At 42.4% G+C, this 12,327-nt stretch overlaps 1 protein-coding gene across 5 annotated transcripts in view; it reads right to left on the bottom strand.

Moving 5' to 3' along the window:
• NR5A2 (nuclear receptor subfamily 5 group A member 2) overlaps positions 1–12,327 on the bottom strand; it is a 138,606-nt gene that overhangs the window by 57,151 nt on the left and 69,128 nt on the right. For all 5 annotated transcript variants that reach the window (XR_012033342.1, XM_072831323.1, XM_072831322.1 and 2 more), the window contains exon 5: positions 7,891–8,010. Coding sequence is in view for 4 of the 5 variants with exons in the window: in XM_072831323.1 (XP_072687424.1) it covers positions 7,891–8,010 (120 nt within the window). In the remaining variant the exon portion in view is untranslated. The remainder of the gene's footprint in view (positions 1–7,890; positions 8,011–12,327) is intronic.

Raw genomic sequence — 12,327 nt, 5'->3', positions numbered from 1 at the left:
GTTCCAACAGGTGTGTCGTAATAAGTGCAAGTCCTAGAACTTTATACTTGAAAATAGAGTGCACGATCCCCGAAAGGAACTGAAATTGTTTCGTAAGATTCTATTTAGTGAGCTCTCTAGTGAGATGAACTTCAGGAAATCAATTGGCATACCAACAACTTTATAGCTATACATTTATTTACATGCTAATTTGAAAGCTCAAACATGCTTATTAAATGGGAGCCCCGATAACATTTCCTTCAAGGATAATTTATCAGATTGCATGGCTCTGAAGGAGGATAGGTGATTTATTCCTGATACAGCACACAGATCTGCAACTTCCTTATATTTTATTACAAACATAATTATATTTTCATTGTTGAATGCAGAGTTTGTGCTCATTTCAGGAGCAGCTGGCCTTGTCTTTTATGTACTTAGTAAAATTAATTTATTGCTCTCTTACATGTAATCTTTGTGCCATTAAATTCAAGGCAGATATTGAAGAAATACTATAAGCCGATGTCCCCTTTGGATAAATTTCACTCATCATGAAGGTAGAAACAGTTTTAGCTAAATTGCTTTTAGTTCTAATAACTGAAATTTTTGATGACTTGTACATTGTAAGATGCCTGTCATTTTAATATGATACACAATAATAGGAGATAATGAATAAGTTGCCAGTAGACCTTTCCCTTAGGATGATGTTACAGTGGCTGTTAATTAGCTACAATATGCAAATACTAAAGTGATCCCACTTCAAAACTCTGTTGTTATTTTATGTGTGTATATATAGATATATATGTATCTATATAGATATAAATATATATAAGTATCTATATATACACATACACATGTATATTTTATGTGCATGTTACTTTAAAAATACTGGAGAGAAATGAATTCTTGTTATAATTTGAATATATTAAAAATGCAGAATCAATTTGATATTCCTGATAATATTAATACTAATTATTAAGTAGGTTACTGATAACACTATTAGTAATATTACTGATAATCATTATTCCCTTTTTGCTTAACAAGATTATTTAACATAGGCTTATACAGATGTCTGATTAAAAGACATAATGAAAGCATTGTAGCTGACCTCAAGTGTAAGTAGGAAATTTGGTGTGAAGCACCAAATCCTCATTTTAATGCTAGGTAGTGGTGCCCCGGGCTGTTCTTTGTAGTGGGATTATTTCAATTACTCTAGTTCTCGATGAACTATGAAGGGACCCAATTCTGCAAACATTTATTGAGCCGACATAATGTGCTGGGCACCACACTAGCCACTGGACTTTTGAGAAAAGTTGTGCTATTTTGTCTTAACTTTTTTCTTTCTCTTCAAGCTCCAAGTAGCGGTTCCCTGGAGATCCTCCTCATTTAAAAAAAAAATGTGTCTACTCTCTTTCTTCCTTCTCTGTCATAATAAACGCATCACGTTATTTACTATGAGCTGCATTCAGGAGGAAAATGTCAGAATACTGGGCCAAGCAGCACCTGGGGCATTGCATTCCTTACCCTGGCTGGCAAAGTTGCTTTCAAGCATTGTGCGAACACTACGTGCATGCTCAGGCTGACCCTGAGCCAGGACTCTAGTGCTGATAATATGGACGGAAGCATATTTAATATTGCTACTTCTTAACCTTAAAATGCTCAGCATAAACATTCTCATTTATTCTAGAAGAAATCATCACACCGGGCAGTTGGGAAAATTCTATAAGCAACCCTGGAAATTTCTTTTTTTTTTTTTAATTTTTTTTTGTTTTGTTTTATTTATTTATGATAGTCACAGAGAGAGAGAGAGAGAGAGAGAGAGAGAGAGGCAGAGACACAGGCAGAGGGAGAAGCAGGCTCCATGCACCGGGAGCCCGATGTGGGATTCGATCCCAGGTCTCCAGGATCACGCCCTGGGTCAAAGGCAGGCGCCAAACCACTGCGCCACCCAGGGATCCCCAACCCTGGAAATTTCTAATGAATGACTGGGGAGTACTGTGTTTTTCTTCTGGTTGAGGCTGGAAAAGGTGGTGGAGTTTAAAGTTTTATCCAGAAATTCCTTGTCCACTGCTCCTCTAACCCCAGAAGGATTTAAGCACTGGTGTCTGTCTCAACCTGCAAAGAGTTTGGTCCAACACCGTCACTTTAGAAATAAGGCACTTCCAGGCGGCTGTGGGGCTCAGCAGTTGAGTGTCTGCCTTCAGCTCAGGGCGTGACCTCGGAGTCCCGGAATCGAGTCCTACGTCGGGCTCCCTGCATGGAGCCTGCTTCTCCCTCTGCCTGTGTCTCTGCCTCTCTCTCTGTCTCTCATGAACAAAGAAGTAAACAATTTTTTAAAAAAAGAAAGAAGGCACTTCCTTCTAGATATGGAATCTGGGCAGCTTGGAATGCCCATCTGACTCCCTTTGCACTTCCTCCTCTGAACCTTCCTTCCACCTTATCTGAACCTGTGTCATGCGGCCTACCTGTGAAAGTGCACAGTGCACAGCACTAGGCAAGGCTCAGTCGTTAGATGATAAATCACTCCTCTTATCACCACTGAGTGCAGGGCTGTGTAGACTGCCCCCCCCATCTTTGACGTCCCTTCAATGATTAGGCCTTTGCAAATATTGCTAGATTAAATGAATCAGGTTGTTTTTCTCCTCTAGGGGACCGTTTAGCTGCCATTGGGGTATTTTGCATGTTCCTTTGAAACAATGCTGTTTAATTTTCTCACCATGATATCCACATCATGACTCGAGGCCTCTATATCATTGTCTCAAAGTTCACACGCTGCACAAATCTGTGGTAGTAGGTCAGTGTGTTTCGGTGGCAGATGGACTATTTCATTTAGGAAAAAAGTAAGAAAACTTCGCATTTAGGAAGAAAACTCAACAGAAACAGTTGATTTAGGGTGTTGGCATTATGAATGACCCTTTTTCTTCTTTCTAGCATTTTCTTAATGCAGAAATGATTTTAGAACATTAAGTGATAATCACATTAAACTATCTCTAGTGATTTATTCTTATTATGTGTTTATAATGTCACACCAAAAAATACATATATATCAATAAAACAAAAACATTTGGGCAGCCTGGATGGCTCAGCGGTTTGGCGCTGCCTTCAGCCCAGGGCCTGATCCTGGAGACCTGGGATCGAGTCCCGCATCGGGCTCCTGCATGGAGCCTGCTTCTCCCTCTGCCTGGGTCTCTGCCTCTCTCTCTGTGTCTCTCATGAATAAATAAATAAATAAAATCTTTAAAAAAATTCATATTTATATAGGCTCAATAAAGAAGAAATGAATGTTCTGCTTGGAAGTTCCACAGAAACTGCCATGCACAGAAACTATGTGAAGACCAAACTGGGAGCTTATGGTGAAAGCAAGCTCTGCAGCATCTGAGAGTCATACGGAAAAGCAGTATGGTGCGTTGGTTAAGAACACACACTTTGGGAAGCCCGCATGGCTCAGCTGGATGATCACCTGACTCTTGGTTTCTCAGGGTGGTGAGATCGAGCCCTGTGTCAGGCTCTGTGCTCAGCGTGGAGTCTGCTTGTCCCTCTCTCTCTGCTCCTCCCTTGGCTCTTTCTCTCTCTCTCTCTAAAATAAATAAATAAAGTCTTAAAAAAATGCGAACTTTGGCACCAGGTGGCCTCGATCAGAAAGTTCTACCTTTTTTATTGGTGTGCTTTGACCTTGCCTCACCTACTTCACCTCTCTTTGTTCTCGATTCCTCATCTGTAAAATGGGGATGATAAGAGTAATAAACAGCACTTTCTTCATAGGGATGCTGACGTCCTAAATGTCAGCTTCATGTTAGCTTAGTTTTGACAGCTTCTTATCTTCACGTCCGCACTTTACAGAACTATTCCTTGTAATTCCCATCGCACTTCTCAGAGGCAGATTTCCCAGAGCCCTCACTGGAGAGGTGAGGACACTGCAACTTGAAAGGTGAGGGCAGCTCCTCAGATGGCAGAGCTCGTAAGCTGTGGACTGGGGGCTCGAACACAGGTCAGTTCGATTCTAAACTAGACTAATGTGTGTTACACACACACACGTGTGGACACCATTTTCGTAGCAGAGAGCAAGCAGCCTGCACTGGTAATGAAAATATACTCCACCTATAGTTTGATTGTTGTTAGACTATAAAGTAAAAGAAGTTTGCTCCTTTTTTTTTTTTTTTTTTTTTTTTTTTTTTTTTTTTGCTTTCTTTAACTACCTTTTAAAAATCATATCTCGGGATCCCTGGGTGGCGCAGCGGTTTAGCGCCTGCCTTTGGCCCGGGGCGCGATCCTGGAGACCTGGGATCGAATCCCACGTCGGGCTCCCGGTGCATGGAGCCTGCTTCTCCCTCTGCCTGTGTCTCTGCCTCTCTCTCTCTCTCTCTCTCTCTGTGTGTGACTATCATAAATAAATAAAAATTAAAAAAAAATAAAAAATAAAAATCATATCTCCTCACCCCCCTCGGGGTGCCTGGAAGGCTCAGTCAGTTGTGCGACCAACTCTTGGTGTCAGCTCAGGTCGTGATCTCAGGGCACTGAGATCGAGCCCCACACTGGGCTTTAAGACCAATGCAAAGTCTGCTTTTCCCTCTGCCTCTGTTCCTCTCCCTGCTCTCACACGCTCTCTCTTTCATAAGTAAATAAGATCTTAAAAAAGAGAATCTTTCCTCTCCCCCCAGAATATTGCTCTACTCTTACATTTCATACAATCATTTCTGTCCTCGTCATTATTTTAACCATCTTCCTAAAATTAGCATGCTTCAAATAATTTATTGCTGTTATTGTTGTTTTAACAACAACAACAATCTAGGTTTGCCCACACTTGCAATCAGAGAGGTATTTACCATTCTAAGAAGATTATACCTAGCATTTTCACATATCTCCCCCTGCATCTTGGGGTGGGAAGCAGTACACGTCTACTGCAGTGAAAAGCAGCTTCTTAATGTGTCTCAGCCTCATGAAAGCAACTGGGAAGGTATAAGAAGGTACAGATGAGATGTAGGAACACGTTGGGGATGAATACTTGGGGTGTGGAGTCCAAGTTAACTTGTTTTAATTAAGCTCTTAACTTAGGATAGGATGGTTCTAATTTAGTACCAGCAACTAATATTTATCATGCGCCTAATATATTCAGCACTAAATAGGGGCATGGAGATGGAGATGTAAATTATGTCTAGGACTCCACATTCAAATATCTTTCTCATTCTGTTGCAAAGGTTGCATGTTTTTGAAAGGTCTTCCTTATAGTACTTCTTTCACTTTTATTTAAGAAATTGCAAGATGGGGGCACCTGAGTGGCTCAGTGGTCAAACATCTGCTTTTGGCTCAGGTCGTGATCCCGGGATCGAGTCCCTGCATCGGGCTCCCTGCAGGGAGCCTGCTTCTCCCTCTACCAATGTCCCTGCCCCCCTCTCTGTGTATCTCTCATGAATAAATAAATAAATAAATAAATAAATAAATAAATAAATAAATAAAATAATAATAAATCTTAAAAAAAAAAGAAAAGAAATTGCAGAATGGGGGTGCCTGGGTGGCTCAGTCAGTTAAGTATTGGACTCTTGGTTTGGGCTCAGGTCATGATTTCAGGGTCCTGAGATCAAGCCTGCTTAATAGTCTCTCTCTCCTTCACAAAAAAGAAAAGAAGAGAAAAGAAAAGAGAAAGAAATTGTAGGAGTATCTCCCTACTTGCTAGATGGAATGCTGCCCAATTCATGAATCACTTAATAAAGCCAATGAAAGAAAGAAAGAAAGAAAGAAAGAAAGAAATTAATTAATTACAGGAAGCACAGAGATACATTCAAAATGTTTTGTCTAGCCTATTCCACAAAAGACAATACAAGGTTTGTTCCATAATTTTCATAAATAAGAATGCCTGGTTATAATGCATCATTACTAGGCTAGCCATGGGATTGGAGGGAAAAAGGTAGGGGAGGGGTTTGATCACAATGAGACTTGCTCTACAAGGGCAGAGGAGGGAGCTAGAAGAGGCTGGGGGGCGGGAGAGGTGTGAGGGAAGCACTAGTTCTCCACTAGGGATTTCTTTATTCTGCTGTGATGGCAAAACATGAAGTAGCAATAATTGATACTAAAGATGATAAATACCATCTATTTCTGACTGTTCCTGGTTTTGAAAATCAGACAGACAAGAAATGCACTTTCTCTACTTTTTAAATGGTAATTACCTTTAGCGGGGGACAGCACTTAAGGCAAAATGAAATGTGAAATAAGGAAGATTTCTAAAGAGCAAGGATGGAAGTGCTTGGAGAAAGAACGGCACAAACCCATTTGATTTCTGAGACTCAGAAGGAAATGAAATCAAATTAATTTGTGGGCTGAGGCTCCTTCTAATGCAGTTCCTCGTTGGGCAGGGGTGGGTGGCTGGGGGAGGGGGCTGGGAGGCACACCAGTGACTAAACTCTAGAAATGGGTACATTTCCTCCCCGAGACTTGGGTCACTGGGCGAAAACACTAAACAAAAATTTGAAAGTACAGGCAGTCAAGCCCATGGGACTTTATTTTCTCATCTAGAAGGCTTTTCTCATGAGATGTACAGAAAACAGGGACCAGACAGTGATGGCGATGGTTGAATTGATCCAATTTGCAAAATCTCTGCGATCGCGCTTGCCTTTAATTTGATTGGGAAAATGTGATTTATTAATAATACAGCAAATGGTGTGGAGACAGCCTTTCATTTTTAAATATGCACTGCTGTGGTTTCACAGCACATAAACATTTACGGCTGGATGTAAAAGACCACGGTGCCCGAGTACTGAAGTACGGGAGTACTGAACGCTGCAGCGATGCCTGAATAGAAATGACCCAATGGACTTAGGGAATCACTATGTTCCATGCATTTATTTTAATAACACATCAGTTATCGAATGAAGGCTAAGAAATGGGACGGACATGCCAAAATCCTATAAAGTTGGACCTAGGCGCATTGAGTACTTTCTGTTCCCCAGCTATCCATGAGGCCAACAACTATCTCTCCTCCTTCAAGTCTTTGTTAAAAGGTCACCTCCTCAATAAGAGGAAACCACCTACTCTTATTTACACTACAAAGTCTTGGGTCACAATGCGACATACACCCGTGGATGTGAGCTGATTCCATTTTGTGAGCTGATTCCATTTTACACGGCACTTTCTCTTTTTCCCTTTTCTTCTTTTCTTCAACAGCACTTTGACCTCTAACACATTATACGTGTCTTATATATAGGTTTGCTATGGAATTATTCGTTACAGTCAGCTTCTCCCTGCTACGATGTTAAGTGTCACGAGGGAAGCGTCCTGTTCTGTGTTGCTCACTAGTGCACGCCAAAGCCCTAAAATAGTGATGGGCAACACTACTGGATATTCAATAAATATCTGTTGGCTGACCAGATATCTACTCAGAAAGGAGTAGGAACTAACAGTAATTTTTTTTCTATTTTCCCTTTAAATAATGGCTGGCTCTTAAAAATTGGAACTCTTATCCCTTTTCCCTTGCTTGCCTTGCTGCCAACTATTTAGTTTATATGTGATATTTGAATCGGTCTCTTCCACCACTACGATGCCAAAATAGTAAGGATTCCACAATTTATAAGCTTTTTAAATAGCTGATAAAACAAGTGTGGTAGATGCAGAAACGTGAGGAAAAAATGCTGGGTACTAATCATGAATTCTGATTTAGCGGTTGTTTTGACCCTTCAAAGCACAACTTTCAATCCCAGCAGAGTGAAAGCAGCAGAATGTTTGTGATTATGTTTGCTTTTACAAGTTTAACCGTAATCATCAGTGTAGGAACAGAGTGCACCAAGTCAGCTTTTCTAAATTATTTGCAGCCAATCTTTCCCTTTCAAAGCACCAGAGTGCTTCTGACCTAGTTAAATTCCTGCCATTCTGAACATGCTTAATAAAAAGACATTTTTGGGGGGCGGGGGTGGTCTCTCTACTCACTTGTTGCCCAGTAACCAGGAAGATTGACCCTTCTTTTCCATGTACCACTTGTCGGTAAATGTGGTCGAGAATTAAGAGCTCACTCCAGCAATTCTGGAGCAGCTTCATTTGGTCATCAACCTATAAAAGAAATAGAAAGGAATGACACTGTTATTCGCTACATTTTTTTTTTTTTTTGCTTCTTCATAATTTTCTACCTAAGAGTACTCACTATGAGCAAGAAGTCTCCGCCAATGGTCGTCATAGCGCAAATGCTCAGAAATTACATCACTGCTCCTGAAAATCATTATTTTCATTTGGAGAAATACTTTTTTAGGCCACATATGAATACTTAAGAGTAGTATTTATAATCAATGAGCTGCTAGGAAAAGGCCCTCCATTAGATCGGTCTGACATTAACAGCGCTATTAGAGTTTGCTTGTGGGAGGTACAGGTGCCTCACACCGTCCTCAGTAGACCCCATTAGAATGACCCCAAATAGCCCATGCTTATGTATCTAGAGTTGAATACATTGACCCACAGCTGAAATAGTATATAGATATTAGCAAGCTAGCAAGTTGCCAAACTGAGAAGATTTATATAAAAGACAATTAGCATGCCAGCACCGATGGCTTCTAAAGATAGAGGCACATGCCATTATTTGTCATCAGAGTTAACTGGAAGTCCAAACTATGCTAGACTTTGAACTGAACAATCATCAACCATGGTCTTGAGGCTAATCTACATTTACTTTATGATTTGGACAATTTTCCCACAAACTCTCTAAACGTTCAATTTCCATAACTGGAAAATGAACCAAGAACATGACCTCCCTCACAGGACTGCCATGAGGATTAGAATGAAATGTGCTGCGTCATAGTGAGCATTTTATTCTTATGTCATCTCGTTCTCCAGGGGACCACATTCTTCAGTGACAAAAACCACACTCGTTTCACATACAGTTCACATCATCGATGGTCTGAATGTGAAGAGCATATTGATCCATTGCCATGGCTACTTGTAACAACAGTTCGTTCTTCATTTTGTAATAACCACCAGCCAAAGACGCTGTTTTTCTCCACATGCGGTGGCCATATTTAGATTTACGCTACTCATTTATAGAAAGAACACCTCACGTTGATATGTTGTGTAGTAGTTTGCTAAATGTTTGGATTTTGCCTTAGATTTGATGGACAGAACATGTCTTTGAAGTTAGCAGAACTGGTACCATTTTTTCCACTTATAGATGAGAAAACAGGGCTCAGGCTAAAAAATTCTCTCTCAAGCTCTAGGCTATCTCCAAATTACAAGAGGTGTGAGAATTTTCTAAATGAAATTAATTTGACTTACTTTTAACAAATTAATTAAGTGGCCATTCCACGGAACTCTGGATAGCTGGCTGATGCTTAGGAAGTTAGCACGCATCGATCTTTTTTTAAAGATTTTATTTATTTATGCATGAGAGACAGAGAGAGAGAGAGAGAGAGAGAGAGGCAGAGACACAGGCAGAGGGAGAAGCAGGCTCCATACAGGGAGCCCGATGCTGGACTCGATCCTGGGTCTCCAGGATCAGGCCCTGGACGGAAGGCGGCGCTAAACTGCTGAGCATTGATTAGCAGTGATAGGAGCCTGTGACTAACTTTATTTCTATGAGTCCAGGACATAGTGATTGTGGTCAAGAGAGCATTGAACTCATAGTACAAAGAAGGATTCAAGACACAGTTTTCTACACTTTCCAGCTGTGAGAGCTTGGTCAAACCACTTAATTCTCTAAGACTTATTTTCTCACCTAAAAATACATGAGATAGGTTTTGTGAGGATGAAATAAAGAGAGTGGATGGGAAATCCCCTCTGTAAAGTAAAAAATAGCACACAAATGAAAAAACAATAAACAGAGGGCCCCTGCCTGGTGATACCACATTGCTTCTGCGGAGAAGAAGAAAAGCAAGAGTATTAAAACTACACAAAACTACAATCAGGGTCTGGGATCAGGAAAACACATCCTCCAACATCTCCATTAGAAATAATTTGAGGGGATCCCTGGGTAGCTCAGCGGTTTGGTGTCTGCCTTTGGCCCAGGGCGAATCCTGGGGTCCCAGGATCGAGTCCCACATTGGGCTCCTGGCATGGAGCCTGCTTCTCCCTCTGCCTGTGTCTCTGCCTCTCAAATAAATAAATAAATAAATAAATAAATAAATAAATAAATAAATAAATAAATCTTGAGAAAGAAAGAATGAATTTGAACCAGTTAGTCTCTTCTGACCAAAAGAATTTCAATCATGGGCACCTGGGTGGCTCAGTTGTGTGGCTGACTCTTGGTTTTGGCTCAGGTCATGATCTCCTGGGTCGTGGGATCGAGCCCCGTGTCAGACTCTGCGCTCGGTGGATGTCAGCTTAAAGATTCTCTCCCTCTGTCCCTCCTCCTACTCTCTCCCTCTGTTTCTCTAAAATAAATGAATAAATTCGAAAAAAAAAAAAGTATTTCACTCATTAAGTAAATAGATAATTTTTAAGAAGTGATTATTTGGTGAGCATGAGTGCCAGACTGGGACGTAATGGTGAACAAGACAAATGCAGGCTCTACCTTGTGAAAATTACTCTCCCGGGGGACAATGCTCACCCCAACACTCCTTAGTGGTTTAGTGACAATAGGAGGTCGTGTTCTTCTCTATGGGAACATCTCCAGTGTTGTGCGGTGTGACAAGTCAGGCTTTGGGCAGCAGTTGATGTAAATCCACCTAAATGTGCCCCATAAATTGTTGTCACAAGGAGCTGGGGCAAATGTCCCCAAAACATACATGTTGTAGCACTCAGAGCAGATTCCAGGAACTGTCTCTGCAGATGCTTGGGGTGATTGCTAAACAAAGTATACTTTGCTCTACTGGGTTTTATCATATTTTCATTCCAGCAAACACAGGATCAGCATCTTGCTTTAAACTGATCACTCTGTTATGGCAGTTTGGTTCCACTGTACATTTTTTGGGTTTGTGTGTATGAGAGAGAGAAAGAGAGAGAGAGGAAGTTTTGGTCATTTAATTATCACTCTTTTGAGGAAAACCTAAAATCCTCCCCCCACCGAGACTGATCCCAAAAACAATTATTATACACGTTAATGTTGCAAACAATTTCAGAATGGGTGGGGGGGATACAGACTCCTCAAAGTGCATTTATTGCTCCCATCTTTTGGAAAGATGAAAGAGCCAGGGGATTATCTGCTGGCCAGCATAATTTTGGGAGCTATTTCATTAAGCGATTTCTTCCTCTTCGTTTGCATATGATGCACCTTTATTTTCATTTAGAACATGACAGAAATATCCCAGTTTTCCAGCACCAAGCCATGTTCCAATCCTAAAACAGAATTTGACTTCTCCAGCCTTCTTCTCTTTGGGGATGTTGAAGATACTTCTTCCAAACAAAGGTTATATTTTGTCTTGTGGTCAGAAAAAGAATGGGGTGTATCATTTTCAGATTTTTATGCCTAACTCAGTGTGTGTGTGTGTGTGTGTGTGTGTGAGAGAGAGAGAGAGAGAGAGACAGAGAGACAGAGACAGAGAGAGAGAGAGAAACAGAGACAGAGAGAGAGAGAGAAAAAGAGAGAGACGGGTGCTGGCCAACTGCCAAGAAGAAATGCAGGTCCTGTTTTCACGCATCCTCTCCACCTTTCTTACTAAGAGGTGCGATATTTTTTCATCCCCCCCCTTGTGTCCACTGCTGCCTACGTCCAGAGGCAGTAAGAAGATAGAAAGCCTTTTAAATCTGCATATTCCCTGGCTCCTCTGCTGCTTCAGGAATTGCAAGAATGGGTGAACGTGTCCACTACCTATATTGAGCTGGTAGCTTGTGGTTTCTTATTTTGTACCGTTGCCCTCCTCGTGGTTTCCGTGGTGGCTGACGGAGGACCGCGCCTTCCGAGGCCTCTGATGGAGGACCGCGCCTTCCGAGGTGCCTGACGGAGGACCGCGCCTTCCGTGGTGTCTGAGGGAGAACCCCGCCTTCTGAGGCCTCTGACGGAGGATCGGGGCTTCGGTGGTGTCTGACCGAGGACCGCTGCTGTGACCTCCCGGTTTTCTCCAAGTACCGTAATCCCTGTGCCTCGTCCGTGCTCCGTGGGGACGGGGTGGGGGGGGGACCCTACAGCTGGAGCTCCCACAGGCCCTCCCACAGCACCCGGCAAAAAAAAAATTTTTTTTAAAGATGCTTTTTCAGACCTGCTTGCTGCCGTCGCGTCTGCCCGTGCCCCCTGAGCACCGCGGCGCCCGGCCTCCGAGGGGTCAGGCCCGCTGCACTCTGCGGCCCGTGCAGACTCGGGGGCTCCGCAGCCCCCCTTCCCGAGGGCCCGACGGCTGGGGCGGCCCCCGACTGCCGGGCGTGCTACCCCTCCTCCCGGGCACCGGATGCCTGGCTCTGGCCGTCGCTGAGGGGCTCCCCTCCCACGGGCCACTTCATCAGTCCCCACAC

Source organism: Canis lupus, chromosome 6, assembly GCF_048164855.1.
Source record: "Canis lupus baileyi chromosome 6, mCanLup2.hap1, whole genome shotgun sequence".
In the NCBI taxonomy this organism is placed as follows: Eukaryota; Metazoa; Chordata; class Mammalia; order Carnivora; family Canidae; genus Canis; species Canis lupus.
This window is presented reverse-complemented; position numbering and strand designations above follow the sequence as displayed.